Genomic DNA, 23234 nt, shown 5'->3' with positions numbered 1-23234 from the left:
TTCACATCCCTGACCAATGTAGTTAAACTGGCCTAATATTTTAGTGTTCACCAGGCCTAAATTGCCTAAATTTCAAAAGAGAAAGGTATAACACACTTCTGGCTGCAAAAACAGCTGCCACTGATGTCTTGCTGAGCATACTGTTCAGTCAGATAGGTTGAAACAATAGCACCCAGTGAGCCACCAATGAAACCTAATTATCGACATTTAAATGCCAACACTATTAATTACCACACTGCCAAGCAAGATATATCCAGTAAGTATTCATTGTAGCTATGTTTATTTTTATTGTTTATTCCCTGACAAAAACTACATTAAGATGGAGTTAAGGTTGAAAATACATACCAAAAAGTTAAGGGTACAAAACAACATTACAGCAATGCTGTAATTATCCTCAAACTACATATTACAAATCTAGTCGATTCAGAGATAAGGTTACACTTAAAATAAATCCAAACCCATTATGGCTGGAAATTTATAGTTAAGGTACTCCAGCAACTTTAACTCTGTCCTGTTGTGATGCCACGCAATAACCACATAGTTAAGATTAAGGCATTTCAGTGTTTATGGTCCCAGATTAGATTTAACTGATTTTTATAAACACAGATTTTTTTCCATATTGCCCCCGCCCAATGCCATAATTGATTCATTCTGTAATCAATAACAACCATTAAGCTTCAAGGAGATACCAAATACACATTTGGATACTGATGGACTGGATATTTTGGGGAGACACCTGGTGGGGATTGGGGCATCTCTGGGATAGAAGAGGGTGGAGGGAAAAAGTAAATGAGCTTTGGAGGTGATGACAGAGTGACAGGAAGGAGTCAGGCAGCTGCAGGAGCTAGGCAGAGGAGACTGGAGCCAGGGCCAGGCAGGAACTGGAGGAGACTAATAGTGGCATTAGTGAGAGTGTAGGAAAGCAGGCTGAACAATATGTGTTTGGAGGAATTTTGTATGAATATGCCAAGTAGCCGGATTGGTGCACAAAACAAATATGAACTGAAGAGTCATTGACTGTCTAATGTAGCCATGCAGTGTGTTTTAGACTGACAGCCATGAATCACAAATATTTTTGCTATTTCTCTGTTCTTTTGTATTAATCACAAACATGTTTTCAAAAGTGTTGGCACATGGGCTCCTTTCAGAAGCAGAGTATGTTCATTTAACATTCCAAACAATTGTGACATTTTCAGGAAAAACAGGAAACTTTGTATGTTTTCTGCACAATTTTACTGGCTGTTTAATTTTAGGCTATGCATACAGTAGTTATAATACCTGCAACTAAAACATGATATTTTTATGATCTTGAAAATAGAAGTATCTTACTGGATTTGGGGAACACATGATCATTGTGTTCATAAATATTTTTAGTACCTCACTATACCTTAACATTCTCAATCAGGGAATATAAATCTTACTTCACTGTGATTTGGCCATGCCCAGGCTCCACCGGACAAGAGAAGAAATGTTTTGGCCCTATGAGTGCTTCAGGTGCACCTAAACGGGATAAGCAGGAGTTCAGCTGGTGCCAAACGGCAAGAATCCAGTCTATGATCTTGCACATTGGATCACATGGAGGGGGCACTTTACCTCGGAACTATAAAGACAGAAAAGACAAAGGGTTTGACATAATTTCATACCTTTATCAGAAAGGAAAGGGGTTGGCTCTTTGGCACGTTGCCCATTGTGAAAATCACGTACATTTAAAAAACACTTAATAAAAACCACATCTAAATAATCAGGAAAAGAAAGATTAAGACGACCAAATCTTCATCGAGTATCCTGAACTGCTGCATTAAATCTTATTGCTTTAAACATATATTAAACACATTTTCATAGAAACAAAGAGCTCAAACAACTTTGAGAACATAGTCAAAGAAAAAAAGCTACAATGATCTAGAACGTGAAAGTTACACACACACACACGCGCGCAAAAGAAGAAACAAAGCACAATGATATAAATAATAAAAAGCTTATACATCCTTCAAAGAATAACCTACAGATGACTGATGCTACTGTTTAGTAACCTCACTTTGACAAGCTGGGGCTTACACAGATTTCTAAAACATGCAAGTTTTTTTTAATAAATAAGAGTGATACATTTGAGAATAACATTTTTCCTAAATTAACATTTCATGATATCTGGGCATCTGCACATAAATAACTTGCAGGTTAGTATTCCTAGTGAAAATGAAAAATCTGTGAAGGTGCAAATCCCTCTGAAGCTCAGGTGCTAACATCAGATGAATGCTGTACTGTCTTGTTGGCTCAGATGGGTTTATATTCAGAATGCAAAACAGATGCTAATTTTAAAATTACATGGAGTAAAACACTTGGTTCTCATGGGATCACAATCTCTTTCTGGTGCTAAGAAATTAAAAATAAAAAAATAAAATCTCCTTCCTCTTTGTTTAACAATATGCCCAAATAAAGATGTGCATGATGATTATTTTATAGTGTCCCACAATATGCATCTTGCTGTGTATGGCAAAGATTCTTTGTTTTCAAATTGTAGGTAAGATTGGACTCTTGGCATTACCAAGTAATTAGAAAAATATTTTCCACCAGTTGAATTCATTTTAGTCACAACATGTAGCTAAAGTAGACAGATTCTTTACTATGTTATTCATAAGGCTGTAAGAAAATCACAGGCCATGATTTTGTTGCGGTAAACTGCTACTTTCAACATTCGCCAAAACTTTTTAGCAATGCCACTCACTCAAATATGGCCAGACTCCCCTCCATCATAACCTGGTAGGGGCAGTGACAGTGGTGGACAAGGAAGACGATGGAGCCTGGCCAAGCTCCCCGGGGAGCTCGCCCTGCTTTCTGCCCCCGGCTCCACCAAGTGCTGCCCCTTCCACTCAGCCCTGCTGGCCTCACAGTATGCCCAGATACAGTTCCAGCTCCACCAGGTGGTGTGTATTGGGCCTGCTTTGTGCAGGAGCAACTCCTATGAGCCACTGAGGACTTTGCATTCAGTGTCTCCCCACCCACTCCAGGGGACAGGCTTATGGAGGCTTCAGTGAGTGGGGATGGGTGGGGGCTGAGGCTTGTGCTTCCTAAAGGGCTGACACTAGTGGTGACAGCCACCCACAGGGCATCCATAGATCTCTGAGCTGGGGCTGGCTTTAAGGCGCAGGGGATTGCCTCCGCCTCACCCAGCCTGGAGGAATGGGTGGAGGTGTTATTCAACCTCTGTTGTAGAGTGAAGGACCCTACTGCCAACTTGACATCCAGTCAGTTACAAAACACGAGTTTAATCCTATACAACGCCCCACCTCCCATCCACCTACACACACCTGCACCCCAAACTACAACTTTAACAAACGGCGGCCATAACTTTTGGACCAAAAAAAAAATCACAACTGAGCTAGAGAAGAGTGTTTAGGGTGAGTCTTGATGGTTCAGCAGATGGTCATCTACTTTCATTTCTAGGCAGCCTCTCATTTTTAAATTGTTAGATCAAATGTAAGTTAGGTTATTAGTGACTGGAAAATATTGCCAATTAGTGGATAGTCTCAGTCCAATTTTTCCAAAGAGACAGGTCAGTTTCACAAATACCTCTACACCAAATACAACTATGAAAATTGCCAATCTTGGAGTATGTCTAGCCAAGGAAAATGGTCATGGAGGGAATAAGTCCCACCTTCTTTGTTTAGATAATTTAGTGCTGTCACATTATCTGTCACAACCTGAAGTATTCTGTGTTCAATCTGAGGCAGAAATGACATTAGAGCTAACTTGACTGCTCTCAGTTCTAAGATACAGATATGTATTCTTTTTATTTGGTGATCACACAGTTATGACTAATAGCCCGCCTCACAGTGTAGATGCATAGAGGTAAATAGTGCTGATGGTAGAGGGAGATTGAAAGATATACTCATCATTACATTTACAGCACATGTCCACCACATCAGTGCTGTTAACACCTGCTGTGAAGTTATCAATTTGCAATTCACATTGTTTAAGCTTGGTTTGTAATTTCTTGCTAGCCAGTGTTGCAGTTTTCACATCCAAAGATAAGAATATGGGGTCACTGAGATGACTGATGCTAAGAGACCCAGTACCCAGAGGAAAAGGGTATTGACTTATCTTTTCCCTGCCTCATTGGTTCCATAGCTCTTGCTTTCAGAACTGCCTCATTTGGATCAACATGCCTGGATCCGAAGAAGGTCTCCTTATTCTACCATGAGAATCTGTACCCAGGATAAGTTCTTTGAAGACCCTCTGGTCAGATGGGTCTTTCTCATGTGGACTAGCTCTTTGCAAAGAGGCTGACACCCATGAGGACTAAATGCTCATGTTTGCCTCAACAATTGTGTCCTTTTGTAGTGGATTGGCTCTGGAAACAGAGACTAACACCACAATAGTTTTCCTCTTTGGATCCTTCCCACTTATGGATCCTTTAATACTTGGTACCAAGGTAGAGGACTTCTTTTCTGCAGACTTGCCTAGAGCTGATGCTGGTCACTGAGACTTGTTTGAACCCTGTACTCACTCACTCAGTTCTGGGTGGTTTTGCTGACAGTGCTTCTTGTAATAAAATTGCTTGCAGTCTGTTTTGTCTCCTTTTTTTGCTCACATTATAAAAGTCAAGCAAACTGAGCATTCTGAAGTTGAGTGTCCCTCATCCAAACATGCCAGTCATCTGGTACATGTGTCAGGTGATAGAAACACTGCCGGACATGACACACAACTTTTAAAACCAAGCTTTCTATCCTTTGGTTTTGCCATCTCAAAACCAAAGATTTACAACTAACTTAAACTAATACTATTTAACAAACTACTAATTCTAGCTAAAAAATTATTAACTAGCTAACAAGGTAGAGGGCCATAAGCTCCCTGGAGCATTTCCTCATCTGTTCAGCTGGTCATAGTTAGAAGAAACTGAGGTGGCTGGAGCGCCATGTCCCTTTTGTACCCTTGCCCTGGAACGGTTGACATTCACCGATGGGAGAGGCGAGGGAGGTATGTAACAGTGCCAATAGCTGCTGCTAACTAGGGTTCTACCATTCAGCTGCACCGGTTGGAGTATCTCATGAATGAGAATATGCATAGGACTCTTAAAGAAGAAACACAAAATATTTCAATTAGAATATCCTGTTGTGGTGCCTCATGGGAATTGTAGTTTGGTTTCCCTATGTCCCCATTCTCTTCGATGGGCTGGCACCCCTGTTAGGCTACATCTCCCATGATATACCATAGCCAGAGACTGAGGATGCAGATGGTTTCCTCACCATGAGAAGAGCTCACAGAGCATCGTGAGAGCTGAAGTCCAACCAAGGAGCTCAGTCTATAGAAGAAATTGGAAGCAATGAAGTTTCATGGCAGCATTTCCAAATTGAAATTATTATTTTTTGCTAAAACATTTTATTTTTCAATTTCTCACTGAAAAGTCAAAATTCTTCCCCTTATCTACCTTATATCTACCTTAAGGTTTTAAACTTAAGGTAGATAGGGCAAGTTGTGAGAATTAATTGATCATGGTCATCCTTAGAAGGCAGCCTCAGTGTGTTAGTCAATCTGAAGACTACCTGAAATCAATTTTGTTTTCCGTACAATTAGTTTAACATATTTATGTACAAATAGAAACAGAAGTTGGGAACAACAATGCAGAAAAAAACATCTTTAAACATCTTTATTTTATCAAATTATTATTTAGGAGGACTCAAAAGTGACAGTTCCACAAAGTGACATACTATAAATATATTTATATTTATGACAGTTTGCTATTAAAATTAATGTAATTCTGTAGCTTTGTTTCCCAATGTACTGCAGCTATTCTTTCTTGCAGTGTATTTACCCTGGAGATCCATTTTGTTCATGCTCTAGGGATGCTTTTATTGAAAATCAAGAGTATTTCATGCAGAAATGATGGTGACAGAGCATGGAATCCTAAAGACCCAAAATAGATATTTCAACCAAGACATACTTTTTGTTTTGAGGCAGTAGATAAAAAGGAATTGTTTTCGTAAGAAAGAATCTTTTCTTCTAAATCTAACTACTATACAACTCTGTGATCCAAAACTATATTTGCAGCAAACATTTGCAAATTCCTGTAAAGATATTGGGTGAAATGCTGACCCACTGAAGATAGTGACAAAACTCACATTGTACCAGATGCTTGATTTTAACTCATTTTCTAAAACAGAATATTAGAAAAAATTCAGATTGTCAGAAACAGAAAAGCATATTACCAATTTGTTTTCATTAATAGTTATGCACACTGTCATACAGCATTAATTTATGATTCTATATTTTTAAAGCTAGGGACAAGTAACAATGGCCTGAATCTCACAAAGTGCATTCTTCACACAAAATGAGCAGTGCACACCCAACTCTCATATGCACCATCCGTGCACTAAAGATCACTGCTATGTCAGGAGCCAAGCTGCCAAGGACATGACCAGTGACCAGATGCCCTGACGACCAGTGGCATCAGAAGTCAGAAGCAGATGGGGAGCCTTTTAGAAGTAGATTCTGTCACGTTACTGGTAGTCACAGGCCAGCTAAACTCTTCAGGTTTTGTTGATTGCTGAAAAAGGGATGAGAACCCTTGGTTTCTGATATTGTTGAGGCTAAGAGTTCTGTGTTGAGTAGTACTGAGCTCCCTTGAAGCCAACCGTTGAGGAGGGACTAAAGGAGCAAGACACAGAACCAAAGGAATGCAGTATGGCTTTTATCTCCTTCACTCTCTGTACTATGGCCTCCTCCTGCTCCCAAACAAGTTATCTCCAGTGTAAGACCAGTCCTAGAGATTTCTCCAGGTATAATCTGGAAACCTGCAGCCAACCCAACTAACAGGCATTCAATCCTAAAGGTTGTTTTATGAATGAGGGTTTAACACTAACCACTATATGGTTTAGGAACCTACGTCCCATTTTCAAAATTGATTGAGACACTTTGGGCCAGACTTTTAAAAGTATTCAAGCACCTAAAGATGCAGACAGGTGCCTTTAAAAAACTGGCCTTTAGGAGCTTAAGTCACTCTTGAAAATGGGACTCTTGAAAATAGGACTTAAGAGCCTCTTAATCTTTTACCCCTTGTCTTTACTTTCTGTGTATATATAATTTTCATCATCAATGGCAGATATGAAGGGGAAAATACACTACTAAATTTTAATCCACAGACCAAAAAAATCACAGAAATTCACTTATTAAAATAAATTCAAAGAGTTCCATTGCACTGTAAAAATAAACAACAATTCACACAGAAAAAAGTATTTGAAAGGAATTAGCCTTTTGAAATAAGTAATTTGAGGAAATTCATAATGGGTAGTGAAACTATTTAAGGCGTCTCTGTCAATTTTAAGCACAAGTGCATTTAGCAAGTATGGCATCCCACAAGCACCACTTTTAGCATCAGAATGATTTTTCTAATTTAAAAAATTATATAAGTTTTGTCGGTCTGTCTAGGAACTTAACTAATCGTCATCACTACAGCATCTCAGAACCTCAAAATCATTAATAGATTTTATCTTCAAAACACCTCTCTGAGGGAGGGAGGTATTATTCCCATTTAACAGATAAAGGGAAATCAGGCACAGGGGTAAGACTGGTGATTTAACCAAGATCATTCAGGAAGCCTGTAGCTGAACCAGGAATTGAACAATAGGTCCTCTGAATTCCCTATCAGCTAGGTCATCTTTTCTACTCCTATGGCAACCTGCTCTTCTTCAAGCTATCCAAAATACTGCTGCCAAGATTATCTTCCTTTGCAGATGTTCTGACCAAGCTTCCATCCCAAACCCTCATATTTCTCAACTCTGCAATGGCTGCCAACTTATTAGTATTATCTGTTACCAAATAGCTTTCAAAGAATTCCACAACTCTGCTCCTGCCTATCTTTGCACGTATTCCCACCTGCTTTTTAATACTAAATTTTTTCTCCTCCTGTCTCCTTTTCCTACTCGTGTATCTCTTACTGCATACTGCCTTTCAGCCCAGAACAAACTTCCAATTTATAGAATCACAGATTCTTAGGACTCGAAAATGACCTCAAGAGGTCATTGAGTCCAGTCCCCTGCACTCTTGGCAGGACTAAGTATTATGTAGACCAGAGATTCTCAAACTTTAGTAACTCGAGGACCCCCATTTTGATTTAAAAATTGGGGGGGGACTTCCCAAGCCCCCCCCCACTCAGCCCTCACTCCATCCCTTCCCCCAAGGGCCCCACCCCTGCCCCAACTCTTCCCGTGCCCCCCCGCTCACACCATCCCCCCCCTGCCTCCATTGCTCGCTCTCCCCCATCACCAGGCTGTGGCAGGGGGTTGGGGTGCAGGAGGGGATGTGGGGTGCAGGCTCTGGGAGGGAGTTTGGGTACAGTAGAGGGTTGGGGTGCAGAAGGGAGTGCAAGGTGCAGGCTCTGGGAGGGAATCTGGATGTGGGAGAGGGCTGGGGCAGGAGGTTGGCGGGCAGGAGGGGGTGAGGTGTGTGGGCTCCAGCTGGGAGGTGCTTACCTCAGGCGGCAACAGTTCCCAGCCAATGGGAGCTGTGGAGTTGGTGCTCAGGGCAGAGGCAGTGTGCAGAGACCCCCTGTGCCCCTGACGTGCTGGCCACTTCCGGGAGTGGCGCAGAGCCAGGGCAGGTAGGGAGCCCTGCCTTAGCCCCGCTGGACTTTTAGCGCCTAAAATCTCCATGTTTGGCTTCAGTAGCCTCCAGGAGATAGAGAGAGGGGGAGTAGTTGAGGGAGGGGAAGGACTTGATCCATGGACCCCAGTTTGAGAAATGCTGATCTAGACCATATCTGGCAGGTTTTTGTCTAACCTGCTCTTATGCATCTCCAATGATGCAGATTTCACAACCTCCCTAGGGAATTTATTCCAGTGTTTAACAACCCTGACAGTTAGGAAGTTCTTCCTAATGTCCAATCTAAACAGCTCTTGTTGCAATTTAAGCCCATTGCTGCTTCTCCTATCCTCAGAGGTTAAGGAGAACAATTATTCTCCCTCCTCCTTGTAACCTTTTATGTACTTGAAAACTGTGAGAATGTCCCCTCTGTCTTCTTTTCTCCAGACTAAACAATCCCATTTTTTTAAATCTTCCCTCATAGGTCAGGATTTCTAGACCTTTAATAATTTGTGTTGCTGTTCTCTGGACTTTCTCGAATTTGTCCACATCTTTCTTGAAATGTAGTACCAGGAACTGGACACAATCTTCCAGTTGAGGCCTAATCAGCACAGAGTAGAGCGGAGGAATTACTTCTTGTGTCTTTCTTACAACACTTCTGCCAATACACCTCTGAATTATGTTAACTTTTTTTTGCAATGTATGCTAAGCCCTCCCTTTTCTCCAAATTGCTTCTGAAAACACTTTTGTTCTGTTAAGCCTAGCAGAGATACTCAGGACACTTAACTGTATCACATCCACTGACATCTTTAGATTGTAGACTCTTTGGGACAAAGCTTTTATTTTTGCTTCATATTCTATTGCCATGTACAGTTACAGGATTATAAACACCTTCAAAAAGACCTTTTTCATGTAGATATTTGCAAACAGACAGTAACTATCCTTACTATTGTCTGTGGCAGACCTGTGTCTTTATGCCAATCAAGAGAGGTCACGCAAATTAACTAACAAAGTATATTTATAGACATGGTACATTTATCCTTCAAACTTAATTTGGTTTTTTTTAATGTTCTGTAACATTGTTATTTTAGTGTAGTTTTTGGTGTGGAATAGTTATGATATTGTATGCTCACAAGTTTTTTAAACAAAAGGATCACTTTTTCTGAACAGGTTTCAGAGTGGTAGCCGTGTTAGTCTGTATCAGCAAAAAGAATGAGGAGTACTTGTGGCATCTTCGAGACTAACAAATTTATTTGAGCATAAGCTTTCATGGGCTAAAGCCCACTTTATCAGATGCATGCAGTGGAAAATACAGTAGGAAGATTATATATATCACACACACACACACAACATGAAAAAAATGGGTGTTGCCATACCAACTCTAATGAGAGTATGGCTATTCTTTCGGCAATAGCCCTGAACACTTTTTTCTGAACAAAATACTGAAGCCAATTTCACTGTTTCTTACCTTATTTATAACTTTCCTTCTTAAAAACCTTTGAAGCAAGCCATGGATTGGTTCCCCATCCCACCTTAGTTGAACCCAGCGGAAATGTTGCTGAACCAACAAGTCAGAGCCTTGGAGATGAGATTTTGCAATTGTCCCCATTAGAAAGCAGTTCTCATGAAAGTAATATGCATCAGGCACCCCATTTGCTAAAAATGAACCAAAAGACATTTTACTGCAATAATCAAAGCTTTCCTACAATCTACATAAGTGATTGTTAAAAGCAAGCAGCATTATATTTGTTTCTAATAAATGCAATTAAATTATAAATAAAAAATAACTTACATTTCTCACATGCAGTTGAGAACAGATAGTTTGAAATTATATATAAAACCAACAAAACTATAGAATCTTAATCCTCTAAATAAACTCTCCACACATTATCTATTATGTTAAAACTGTATCATTATAATAAAATATTTCTCTACCCAACTTTGTTTTTAATACCTTTTTGAAAAGTGCAAGGATTTTCAGAACCACGATTCTCAAGAGGTGCCAGAAAGTCTCCCAGTAAATCAAATAATGAAGCTCTTTCCAGATTCTCTAAAATCACAATGGTTTTCTTGCTCACAGAAAGCTGTTTCACTGGGACCAGACAAGCTGTAACAAAAAGAACCCATTAATATATGCTTGTGCAAATCTCTTTTTATTTACAAATATTACATTTAGCATTAACATGCTGCTTGAGAAACTTTTTTTATTTTTGCCTTTTAAAATTATGGGAAAAATAGTACAAATTGAATGGATTATGCAACATTTAGTGTTCAAAAACAACAGGGAAATACCAAACAGCAGGGAAAAAAATCATACTACATAGTAAGAAAAGAATGTTTTTTGAAGTTATTATCTAAAGAAAGAATCCTAAAATGAACACCACTTCATCTTCACATTTACTACAAACTTCAGTATCCTAATACAATGATCCCTGCTTCAGAAGTAGAGAAGAAAAGATGGTGAGCCAAGAAGATCTCTAGGAATGTGCTTGTTCCTACTCGTTTTGGCACACTGCAAAGCCTACACCAGTATACAAGGCAGCGATGTAAAGGTCATTCCAGATTCATAAGACACTCTTTTTCCCCCCATTGTGTTAGCTTGCCTTCCCTGAACTGATTCATGGGGACACTACCCTCTCTGCATTCTAATTTCTCCTCAAGACCCACCTCTTATGTGTTGCCTATAGGAAACCAGCCAATTAACGATAGCTAGGTTGAGGCATAGTTGGGGATAGTTGCCTCTTTATCTATAATGTCCAAAAAACTGCAAATGTATATAAAAATTGTATACATGTGATTATATTCAACCCTCCATCTTGCCTAATCTTGGTTTGCCATTTGTTTTCTTAGACCATAAATTCTTCAGGGCAAAGACACACACACACACACACACACACACACACATATATATATAGGGTACCTAGCAGAATGGTACCATACTCTGATTGAGGAATCTGTGTGCCGCTGCAATATAAACAATAAAACAACAAATTGTCTAAGGTTGAATTTCAGCTGCCATTGTGTTACCTACTGACCTAACTTTGTTAGGCCATTTTGAGGTTTCTCACAATCTTTAGTCTTGTCTAACCTAAATAATTGTGTCAAGCACAATTTTGCTACTTCACTATTTGTTCTTTTTCTTCTTTTCAGATCATTAGTAAATTAGTAAAGTCAAATCAGTCCTAGTACAGGTCCTTGGAACTTTCTACTATTAACCTATTTCCATGTTGAAAATTAACCATTTATCCCTTAACTTTGTACTCCATCTCTTAAACAGCTGCTAATTCATGACATATGGCTAGTCTTTTGGCAACGTATTTTGAACTAGCTTCCACTTTCCTAAACTGTCTTTCATAAAGTTGGGATGATCCCTCCGATGAGCTAAGTTCCCTCTAAGCTGTGCAGCTGCACAGCTACCTATTTAGTGCTGCGCAGGTGCTCAGGGCTGAGGCAGGGAAAGGTGCCTGTCCCCAAGCCCTAGACCTGCCATGGCGCCCCTCCCTCTTCCTCGGCTCCGACCCAGCCCAGCCCGGGACCTGCTGCGGCTGGGGGACAGGTGCCTCTCCCCATCCCCAGTCCGGTCCCGAACCTGCCGTGGCCAGGGGACAGGCGACTCTCCCCATCCCCAGTCCGGCCCCAAACCTGCCGCAACCAGGGAACAGGCACCTCTCCCCATTCCCAGTCTGGCCCCGAACCTGCCGCAGCCGCGGGACAGGCACCTCTCCCCCGCAGCCCAGGCGCTGCTGCAGTGAGAGAGCTGGAGGGGAGCCCTCTCTCCCCACCATAGCCCCGGGGAGCCCCACTGCACCCCAAACCCCTCATTCCCAGACCCACTACTCTAGAGCCCGCACCCCCAGCTGGAGCTCTCACCCCCTGCACCTCAACCCTCTGCCCCAGCCCTGAGCCCCTCATCCCCGGCCCCACCCCAGAACCCACATCCCCAGCCAGAGCCCTCACCCCCCCACACACCTACCAACCCTCTGCCTGTGTCACACATCACCTCCATACCGATGCACATAACAAAATACATTCTGCACATGGGTGAGAAAAATTAGAGGGAACACTGAGCATGAGGACAGTGTGTGTGACTTAACCTTAACAACAATCATAACTTGAAATGTTTCTCCTCTGATATATTCCATGTTTGCAAATGTACTTGTTTATCACCTTCACAACATTATTCACTTAATATATTGCATTGATTCCACCTCTGTTCAAATCCCCATGCTTTAATCTCTTCTCACTGGAACTGCTCTCTTTATAGCCTTTCTGAATCCTAGCTCTCCTGGGTGCAGCATGTGTGGAAGGTTTCTATCCATAACTACATCATCCCCACCTTCAAACAATTCCACTGGCTCCCCAATAATATCAAGCGTCAGTTCAAAATTGTCCCCTTTTTTTAAAACTCCATAAACTCACTCCACCCAATAGCACAGGTCAAGTCTCTCCCTAATCCCCAAACCCACTTACTCCAGCCTCCTATGCCTCTCCATGCAATCTGGTTACGGTTGGCACAAGTCTCATCTTTCTTTGCAGTTGCTGCACTGTGAGATAGCATTTCTTTATCTCCAATTCACCATCACTTCTCTTTGTGTGTTAAACTCTACTGTATTATTTGTAGTGACTTTGCAAAATGCTTTTGGATACTATTTACTTAGGTGTGGGAATTAGCGGTGTGGGGAGTGCTGCAGCACCCCCAGGTTTTGTGTGGGACTCCGCTGCTGGCCCCCGCACAATGCAGGGTCCTGGCTGCCGGCCCTGCATCCAGAAGCTCTGCTCCTGGACCCAGGCCCGCCCCCAGCTGTGGTCCCAGCCTCAGCCCCTTATCTCTGTCTGGGTCCCCCCGCTCCTGGAGACATAGCCCTGCTCCTGGCCCCAGCTCGGGGTGGGGGATGGACAGGGGTAAGGGGGCTGGCTTTCAGCACCCCCACTATTAAAAGTGTTCCAGTGCCACTGACTATTTATATGAAAGACATTATATAAAAATATCCTATGTATTTTACTGCATAATGTTAAACCAACTATCCTTTTGTACAACGATAATAATGTATTTTCTATGAGGACAAAATGTATAAATTTTATCAATTTATTAAATTTACCTTTCTCACATATATGTTTTACCAGTTTTGATAAGAGCTGTGACGGTGCTCAGAGATTATCTGACACTGTGGCCATGGCAATTAAGGCACTGGTTCTTACCTTTATGTATAATTATTCACATGAGTTATTGGGAATAAGTTCATACATAACATACTCAAATCCTGTACAAAAAGTGAAGAACTGCATTCATGACAAAATCTCAATTAGGTATGAGCATAAGAACACAGAAAATAAGAACAGCCATACTGGGTCAGCCCTAAGGTTCATCTAGCCAAGTATCCTGTCTTCCGACCGTGGCCATTACCAGGTGCCCCAGAGGGAATGAACAGAACAGGTAATCATCAAGTGGTCCATTCCCAGCTTCTGGCAAACAGAGGCTAGGGACACCATCCCTGCCCATCCTGGCTTATAGACACTGATAGACCTAACCTCCATACATTTATCTAGTTCTTTTTTGAACCCTGTTATAGTCTTGGCCTTACAACATCCTCTGGCAAGGAGTTCCACAGGTTGACTGTCTGTTGTGCGAAAAAATACTTCTGTTTGTTTGTTTTAAACTTGCTGCCTATTAATTTCATTTGGTGAACCCTAGTTCTTATGAGGAGGAGTAATAACACTTCCTTATTTACCTTCTCCACCCCAGTCATGATTTTATAGACCTCTATCAGATCCCCTCTTAGTTGTCTCTTTTCCAAGCTGAAAAGTCCCAGTCTTATTCATCTCTGCTCATATGGCAGACGTTCCATACCTTTAATCATTTTTGTTGCCCTTTTCTGAACCTTTTCCAATTCCAATATACCTTTTTTGAGATGGGGCAACCACATCTGCATGCAGTATTCAAGATGTGGGTGTACCACAAACTTATATAGAGGCAATATATTTTCTCTTTTACTATCGATCCCTTTCTTAATGATTCCCAACATTCTATTAGCTTTTTTGACTACCAGAGAATGAAGCACAAATGATAAATCACAAAAAACCTGTGTATTTTAAAACAAAGGTTCTGCTTAAGAATTCAGCTTATGTTTGTCTGTATGAGTTCCCAAAATTTCTCAACCCAATAGGAATCTCAGGAACCCATCCTCAGCTATTACTTTTTTTTTTTAAATAAAATGATAATGGGCCAGATTCCCAGCTTGTGTAAATCATCACATCTCTGCCAATATAAATATAAAAAAGCCCATTAAAATGCAGTGTTATGCTAGCACTTAAATCAGAAAAAAAAAAGTTACCCATTTCATGTCAATTTTATTTATTTTAGAACCCTATCCTGTTAAATTTAGTCAGTGACAGTAGCAACCAGCAGTTTGCCCCAGTCTCATCAATAATATTGTACCAACACCTGCCTTCTCATCAAACTAGGAAGGCTACAGGATTCTATCCACAGAAATATGATGACCTGGGGGGGGGAAACATTTAACTAGCCTAAATGTTAAATGTATTCTCTCTTTTCTTTACTATTTCTTGATTCTCCCTCAATTTTTTTGTCTATTCCATTTTCTTTTTCTCACTGTTTCTCTCTTTTTTACAGATAAAAACAAAACAAAACAAGAAACCTTACAAGGCAGAGCAGAATCCCATTGTGTGTCTGCTCTATCTCCCTTTCCCCCCCACATTCAGTTCCTCTTCTATGGTCTCCCTTCCTTAGTTTTTCCTCCCAGTTTTTTTTTTTTTTTTACCAAGTGTGGTGTTAGTCCATCCTGCCTTCCTTATCAGCTTTCATTACTTAGCCATCTCTCTTTTTTATTCTTCTTTACTGGTCATCCCAAAACTATAGTTAGGGCATGCTGACCAGAACCATTTCAAGAATAAGTATGTTGCTCCAAACTATCTGTTGTGGGATATTTCAATCCTTGTATAACTGTTTATCGTTGTTTTAAAAAGTGCTTCACATTACACTAGCAACAGGAATTTAACTTTGGTCTGTAGCAATAAGACAAAATACACATGGATTGATGCCTACAGTTAGGCACTTAAATCCACATTTAAAATGTCTAAAGAACAGGCCTGATTTCAGAGGTGCTGAAAATCCATTGCTCTTACTGACATTTGAAACTTTTAGCCACAGTGAAGAGAAGTATTTATAATACTGGACAGATTAAAGAAGGTGTATGGAGTGAAAGCACTCTTAAGGTGAAATAATGTTGTGTTAACATAATACTATTCTAGTATTCCAAATACAGATGTGCTTGTATGCTGTTAAATGTAATACCATGGAAAACTGGACAATACGATTAGTTCAATATTTAACACACTACCCACCAATCAGAAAAAGATAATATTTGAGCAATAAATAATGAAGTATAAAAAAAATCTGGGTTTTCAAAAAAGGCTATGTAGAACAAACAAATAAAAAACCCACTGATTTAAAAAGGAGTAAAAGTGATCCTATAGAAATGGCTCACTACATTTATCCAGGTGTCCCGGAATTGGAGACATTCATTGATATGGACTCTCACACAGTCTGAAGCCTATTGTTTTAATAAACTGAAGTTGAAAAATGGCATTCTTCTAATGGCTGTGGTGAAAAATTCCAGTAGACAGTAAAAGTAAAAATAAGTTCAAAACTTAAGAAATGGATAAGTAGAATAACTCTAGCTAATATTCCATTTAGGATCATCAGTATTTGTTTTTTCTTTAATCCAGTTTATTGGATCTCTCTCTCTATAATTGCCTTGTTTTTTCAAGAAAATAATACCTGCAATGCTATTTTTTCAACTTCTTTACAGAATTTTTTAAAACTAGTTTTCATTGCTTGTGAAAGATGCTGACAGCTCTGGAGAATAAAGTGCTGTATTCAGCCAGCAGGCATGATAAAGTAGCAATTTCTGGTTCAACATTTCTGAACCTTGGAAATCAAGTGAAATGTTCACTAACATAAGGAAACATGAAGGCGGACAGGAGAAAAAATATTAAGAATCCATTAATGTAAAAGACATAAAGTTTACACAAAGCTCATTTCTGGACTGCCATCTTTAGCACTAGCTCACTTGAGACCCTTGTTTCCCTCTCCAGAATTTGTGAGATTTTCAGAACTCTATTAAAAATATGCGATAGGCTATACAGCGTGCTTTAATGTTTCTTCCAAAAGCATCTTTAGAAGTAGCCTTCTACATATCAAAATAGATCTGCTGAAACAATCTTACCATTATGGATGAATAATTCTGCAAGCTGCTCCTTGGAGAAATCAGCATCCACTTCAACTTTAACAATTTCACAGGTGAATCCGGCAGCCATTTGCTTTTTCTGTGTTGAAAATTCACAGGTTTAGGGAAGCTTTACATGCTCTTTCTAGAATTATTTATTTTGTATGCTTGTTTAATACCTTCATACAGAGCGCTATCTGATGTGCTATGTAGTCTTGCAAACTTCCTTCTGGACCATGAAAGATGACATTACGGTATTGTTCAACCTACACATAAACAAAGTAAACTTTACATGAATATTCATAGACCTGGATATTTTTAATCCAAAACAAAACAACCAAAAAGCAAGGGGTTGGGTATATGTGGAATTTTCCACTTCACAATCATGAAATTTATGCGCCTTATAATACAGTGGTCTACATGTGCAGTATTTGTGTGTTGCAGCTTTTAAAGAGAGATTTTTAAATAGAAATAACATGGGATTGTTCTTAATTTACAAAGCTATGCGAAAACATTCTTTTGTCCCATCAATGGTTGAATCTGACAAATACAGACAATAGGGACAGGTTACAGTTAACAATCAAATCCAATGACACAGAGTGGGAAGAACTTACAAGAGAACCCTTCAAACCCAAATTATTCTATAAAAACCATCAACATTTAAGTTTTTGCCAGATTTAAGCTGAGGCAAAAACTACTCCTCACACTCTAAATATATAATTTATGCTAACAATATAGGAACTCAGTGTCATAATATTTAGAACCTGTTTGGCTAAACTGATTTAGTTTGACCTCTTGGATTATAAAAAGCAGACCGAAGAGGCAAAGAGATACTTGCTCTACAAGTGTGAAAAGTAAACCAAATATCCCACCATTCATATTTAAAGGTAGCTGCTTTGGGTTTACTACCTATTATCTAAATTCATCAGTCTCTCTTATTTAAAAACAGGAATTTTTTATTCATTGTATAACCATCTTGCTACTTTTATATAACTATTGGCAAGGAACAGTGAACAGCGGCCACTGAGAGCTGCCAGCGGATTACCCTGATGGGCCACGTGCTGAAGGTTGCTGACCCCTGGTCCATACTATTATAATGCACACAGTTTAAAAAAATATTTCCAGTTCTCTGTGATGATTTTACTTCAACATGTTTTAAGTTTTTTTAACTGAATGACATAGCTACAGCTTTACCTCTAATTGAAACTCAGAAATGCACTGTCTAATGTTCTGGAGAACTAAAACCCATTTCAAATCAAAATTACTTGTGGGCCTTCACTTTGTAAAATGATATTAGCGTAGTGCTCATGTGTAATTAACTGTCAAGGGAGCACAGTTAAACTACTGGGTAATTGTCAGACTCCTGCAAACAGCTGAGATCTAAGGCACACATTGTTTATCTAATTTACCAGCAGAGGGCTCTGGAGGTTTTTTTTTACGTGGGTTTTAATTATGTTTAAACTGGCTCTATCGCTATGAAAACAATGACGTCCAAAAGCTAATTTACCCATATTTGCTTTCTCATCAGTTTTCATACACCAAATAACTTATGTAACGAAACATTATTTTTTTTATTCAAATAAAGCTGCTGCTCAGTAAGGAATAGGATTGGTTTCTTTAATAATAGTTGATATGAATCAACTTATTTTAATTTTGTTTCCTCTTTAAAGCTGCTAATAATCACCTGCATATTACATTTCAATAAATAATTCATCAATCAACTGGTAGCTAGTAAAAATGAATTTAATGACTTCATTTCCATGCTTGCAATTTATTTTTTATATGACAGAAAAATGTCCTTTTGAAAAGAGAAAACATTTTTTTAAATGTTGTCCATACAGTCCATGCTGGAGTTTTAAAAATATCTTTTAACTAAAATACTACTCCCCTGCATACCTTCCTCTCCCTGTCCGCCACAAAGGCAAATCAGAACAGTCCTGTGAATCCTAAAAAGGTGCACGGAAATTATAAAGTACTAGTGGAAAAATGTCCACATATCAGACTGTCAGGTTTTTTGATGTCCAGAGAACAAGTTAGGGCCATTTTGAAAGAAATAATGAGTTACATAGTTTTTCCTGAACCAAAGGATTGATTAATTCAGTTCAGCATCTCATACTTTTCAGCCAAACATTAACTTCATCTTATGAGAAATCTCAGGCATCCCACGTCACAGTAATATAATCTATACCTTACTATATGTACTGCACTAAACAAAAACAAACAAAATACCAGCATTAAAAGATAGCTACCTTTTCCATAACTGGTGTTCTTCGAGATGTGTTGCTCATGTCCATTCCATATTAGGTGTGCGTGCTCGCTACATGCACCATGCCAGAAGTTTTTCTCTTAGCAGTATCCGATGGGGACCAGCTCTGGCACCCTCTGGAGTGGCGCCCGCATGGCGTGGTATAAGGGGCGCCACTGGCTCCCCCCACCCTCAGTTCCTTCTTGCCGGAAACTCTGACAGTGGGAAGGAGGGCGAGTTGTGGAATGGACATGAGGAACACATCTTGAAGAACACCAGTTACAGAAAAGGTAACTGTCTTTTCTTCTTCTAGTGCTTGCTCATGTCCATTCCATATTAGGTGACTCCAAAGCAATACCCATGGAGGTGGGTAGGAGTTCACAGACATGTAGATTGCAACACAGCTCTGCCGAACCCAGTGTCGTCCCTGGCCTGCTGAGTGATGGCATAATGGACCATGAACATGTGGAGAGAGAACCACATTGCGGCTCTACAGATATCCTGGATAGGGATGTGTGCCAGGAAGGCCGCTGAAGACGTTTGTGCTCTAGTTGAGTGGGCTTTGATAATTGGCAGCAGTGGAACCCCCGCCAGGTCTAACACAAGGTAAACCAATTGGAAATCCTCTGTGAGGACACCAGAAGGCCCTTCATCCTATCCGCTGTAGCGATGAAGAGCTGAGTTGATTTATTAATGTATTAATATGAAATGCCCTCGGGGCATGGAATATACTTGTACCGCATTGCTAATGAAGACCGTATCACAGATGCAAACCTATTACTTATTATTTGTGTAGCATAAGCACCTAGCATACTGATTTTCAAATGGGTATGAAGACAAGGTCTCTAACGCAAGGAGCTCACCATTTAAACAAAGTACAAATGAAAGAAGAGGGATTAGGCAGATGCAATGGAAATCAATGTTTATGAACAATGGAAATGAGCATGGTTCTTGTGAGTTCCTTGATTTTTGTTTGGAAATCATTTGAAGTCACTGTATGCTCTTCATTGCAAAGGTCTTTTGGAAGAATGGAAAATTTCTCTTTTTTTTTTTCTTTCTTTCTCTCTCTTTCTCTTAGCAGCATCTCCCACAATTCTTGATGACATCTGGGCTGCTCTCCACTTTCTGCAGCTCATGAAGACAGATCAGAGTTTGGAGCTGCATGGTGTAGCCATGCTCTCTCAGCTCCTGCTTGCTTCCAAATGAGTTATTCCCAAATTGTAAAACCTATAACATTAACAAATCTTACAGAGATAATGAAATAACTATGTACAGTAGACAGTCATATGGTAATGACTCCACTTAATATCTGACCCTGGACCCATCCATGTTGGGTAGAAATGTGAGAAACGCTGTTAGAAGAAAGAAAATTAATAATAAGAAATATTCCATTCTGCAGCCCAGCATCTCCCACTTTTCTTGACATCTGGGAAGTAGTGAACAACGAACAGAGGTTGAGAGGGTTAAGAAAAGGGCAGAAAAAAGGGAAACGGTATCCCTCCTACCAATAATATTTTCTGAAAGGGCTCAATCATTTCCAGGCCATCGCCTGTAGCACATTCCTGCCAAAGGAAGCTTCTGTAGTGGATGGGAAGTCCACCTTGTAGGGCTTGATAAAGATGGTAGCACTTGATCAGGTGGCCACCTTACAATTTCTACTGAGGATACATTAGCTTTTTCTGCTCACAAGGTCTCCAAGGATTGTGTGGAGTGTGCCCATACCTCTTCTGAAACCAGAATCTCCAGTGCCTTGTACGCTTCCACAATACATAGTCTAATCCAGGGGTCGGCAACCTTTCAGAAGTGCTGTGCCGAGTCTTCATTTATTCACTCTAATTTAAGGTTTCGTGTGCCAGTAATACATTTTAAGCTTTTTAGAAGGTCTCTTTCTGTAAGTCTATAATATATAACTAAACTATTGTATGTAAAGTAAATAAGGTTTTTAAAATGTTTAAGAAGCTTCATTTAAAATTAAACTAAAATGCAGAGCCCTCTGGACTGGTGGCCAGGACCCAGGCAGTGTGAGTGCCACTGAAAATCAGCTCGTGTTCCGCCTTTGGCATGCATGCCATAAGTTGCCTACCCCTGGTCTAATACAACTAGCAAGAGAGGACCTGGAAGCTCTGAGTCATTGCTGTTTCAGATAGCAGGATAGAAATGGGCCCCCTGATCTCCTCGTGGATTCTGTACATTTGAAGTAAATTTTCAGAGTCCTTCTGACATCTAAGATGTACCACTTCTCCTCGATGGGATGCTGTGGATTTGGACAGAATAAAACTAGAACCACTTCTTGGGAAGTGTGGAAAGGAGAGTTCACCTTCGGGATAAACAATTTCAGAACTCCAAGCACCACCTTGTCCTTATGAAACTTGTAATGAGGTTCCTGCTTGGAGAGCGCTGCCAGCTCTGACACTTACTTGGTGGACGTGATGGTTATCAGAAATCAAGTTCTGATGGACAAATAAAATGTGGATACTGATGTCAGTGGTTCAAAGGGATGGTTTGTCAGGGGTCTCAATATAAGTGGCAATCACTTGGGAAAAGGAGATCTAATCACTGGTTTGGCCATCCAGACTGCCCTAAGGAATCTGGGTACCTAGGTGTTCCTGCCAGGAAACCTGCAGATCCTGTGAACATCATTCTACTAAGGGCAGACACGGTGCACAATGATGCTGGGTTGGAGACCTCTGTTGAAGACTTCTTGGAGAACATTCAGATAGAGGAATTACAAAATTTGCTTCATGTTCCTGGCACCAGTTGCAAAACTTGGTCCAATTAAAGAAGTATGTTTTCAAGGTTGATACTATTCTAGAAGAAAGAAGTGTTCTGGTGACTCTGGAGGACATACTCACCAATATTAGTACTTCCCTTTCAATAGCCAGGATGTTAGATGCAGCCACTTTGGGTCCAGATGAAGTAGAGGGCCTTGGGAAAGGATTTCTGGTCTTTCGGGGAACTTAGTGGTGGTCTCAATTTCAGCTCTATCATGTCCAAAAACCAGGGGTTACCAATATTACTGTCCCATTTTCATTTTTTTTCTGGATCACCTTCCCTAATAATGGGAAGGGCAGAAACACTAGAGGGGGCCCTCTGGCTACCTGTGTGATAGGACATCTGTTTCCATAGATATGGGGTTCACTTCCCTGGGGAATTACTTTGATTTCTACATATCTATGTGCTTCTTAAATGGTTAAGGAAAGGCCAAACAATTGGATGATTAACTAGAAGACCTCCTGATTCAGGCACCACTTGCAGCTGTTCACCTTGTGCCTGTTGAGTTAGTCTGCCTTTTGGTTCAGGTCTCCCTTTATGTGAGTTGCCCTGAGGGAGAGGAGAGAACTCTCCACCCACTGCATGATTTCCATTGCTTCAGTCTGTAATGCTGGGCTTCTTGCTGCCCCCTTGGTTGTTCACATATGTGACTGGGATCATATTGTCTCACAATCAGGATGTGGTTCTTCTCTAGGCTTTTTTGATGTTATAATAAAGCCATGCTCCTGTGGGAGATTCAAGGTCGAGGATTGTAGCGCTGTGGTTGTTGCTGGGGACAGAGCTCTAATTAAGATGTCGTCCAGGAAGGTGTATAGGTGATGTGAATCTGCCTACGATTTCCACCACCATCTCTGTAAAGATCCAGGGGGCCAATGACAAGCTGAATGGGAGTGTCTGATATTGAGACTGATACCTGCCATTGGCAAACCTTAGGAACCTGCAATGGCCCGGTCTGATTGGGATGTGGATATGTGCATCTGTCAGATCCACTGAAGTCAGAAGATTCCCCTGGAGACAGGGATGACATGGTAGCAGTTAGAGTCTCTATCTGGAACTACATTTCCTTCATCTACTTGTTGAGCCTTTTGAGATCTGGATTGGCTCAGACTCCTTCCGTACACTTCTGAATGATAAAGATGGAGTAGCACCTTGAGAATCTTTCTTCTGAGGGAACTCTCTCTATTACTCCCATATCTAGGAGGTGAGAAATCTCATTCTGGATTAGAGTTTTACAGAGTTGTTCAAACTGGGGGTGTGATGCTGTCTAACAGATTGCTAGCTCAGGCTAGAGCAATAGGGTAATTCACTTGTGTGTGAACATCAAAGAAATGCTAAAAGGTCTTAGTGTGTTCAAGCAAATTCACTTGTTAGAATAGATCAAAAATTATTGTACTGTT

At 40.3% G+C, this 23234-nt stretch overlaps 1 protein-coding gene across 1 annotated transcript in view; it reads right to left on the bottom strand.

Moving 5' to 3' along the window:
- CTTNBP2 (cortactin binding protein 2) overlaps positions 1–23234 on the bottom strand; it is a 182187-nt gene that overhangs the window by 26465 nt on the left and 132488 nt on the right. The window contains 5 exon segments of the mRNA XM_045000591.1: positions 1422–1600; positions 10043–10230; positions 10529–10681; positions 16821–16920; positions 17000–17086. Coding sequence (XP_044856526.1) covers positions 1422–1600; positions 10043–10230; positions 10529–10681; positions 16821–16920; positions 17000–17086 — 707 coding nt within the window.

This window comes from Mauremys mutica, chromosome 1 (assembly GCF_020497125.1).
Source record: "Mauremys mutica isolate MM-2020 ecotype Southern chromosome 1, ASM2049712v1, whole genome shotgun sequence".
In the NCBI taxonomy this organism is placed as follows: Eukaryota; Metazoa; Chordata; order Testudines; family Geoemydidae; genus Mauremys; species Mauremys mutica.
This window is presented reverse-complemented; position numbering and strand designations above follow the sequence as displayed.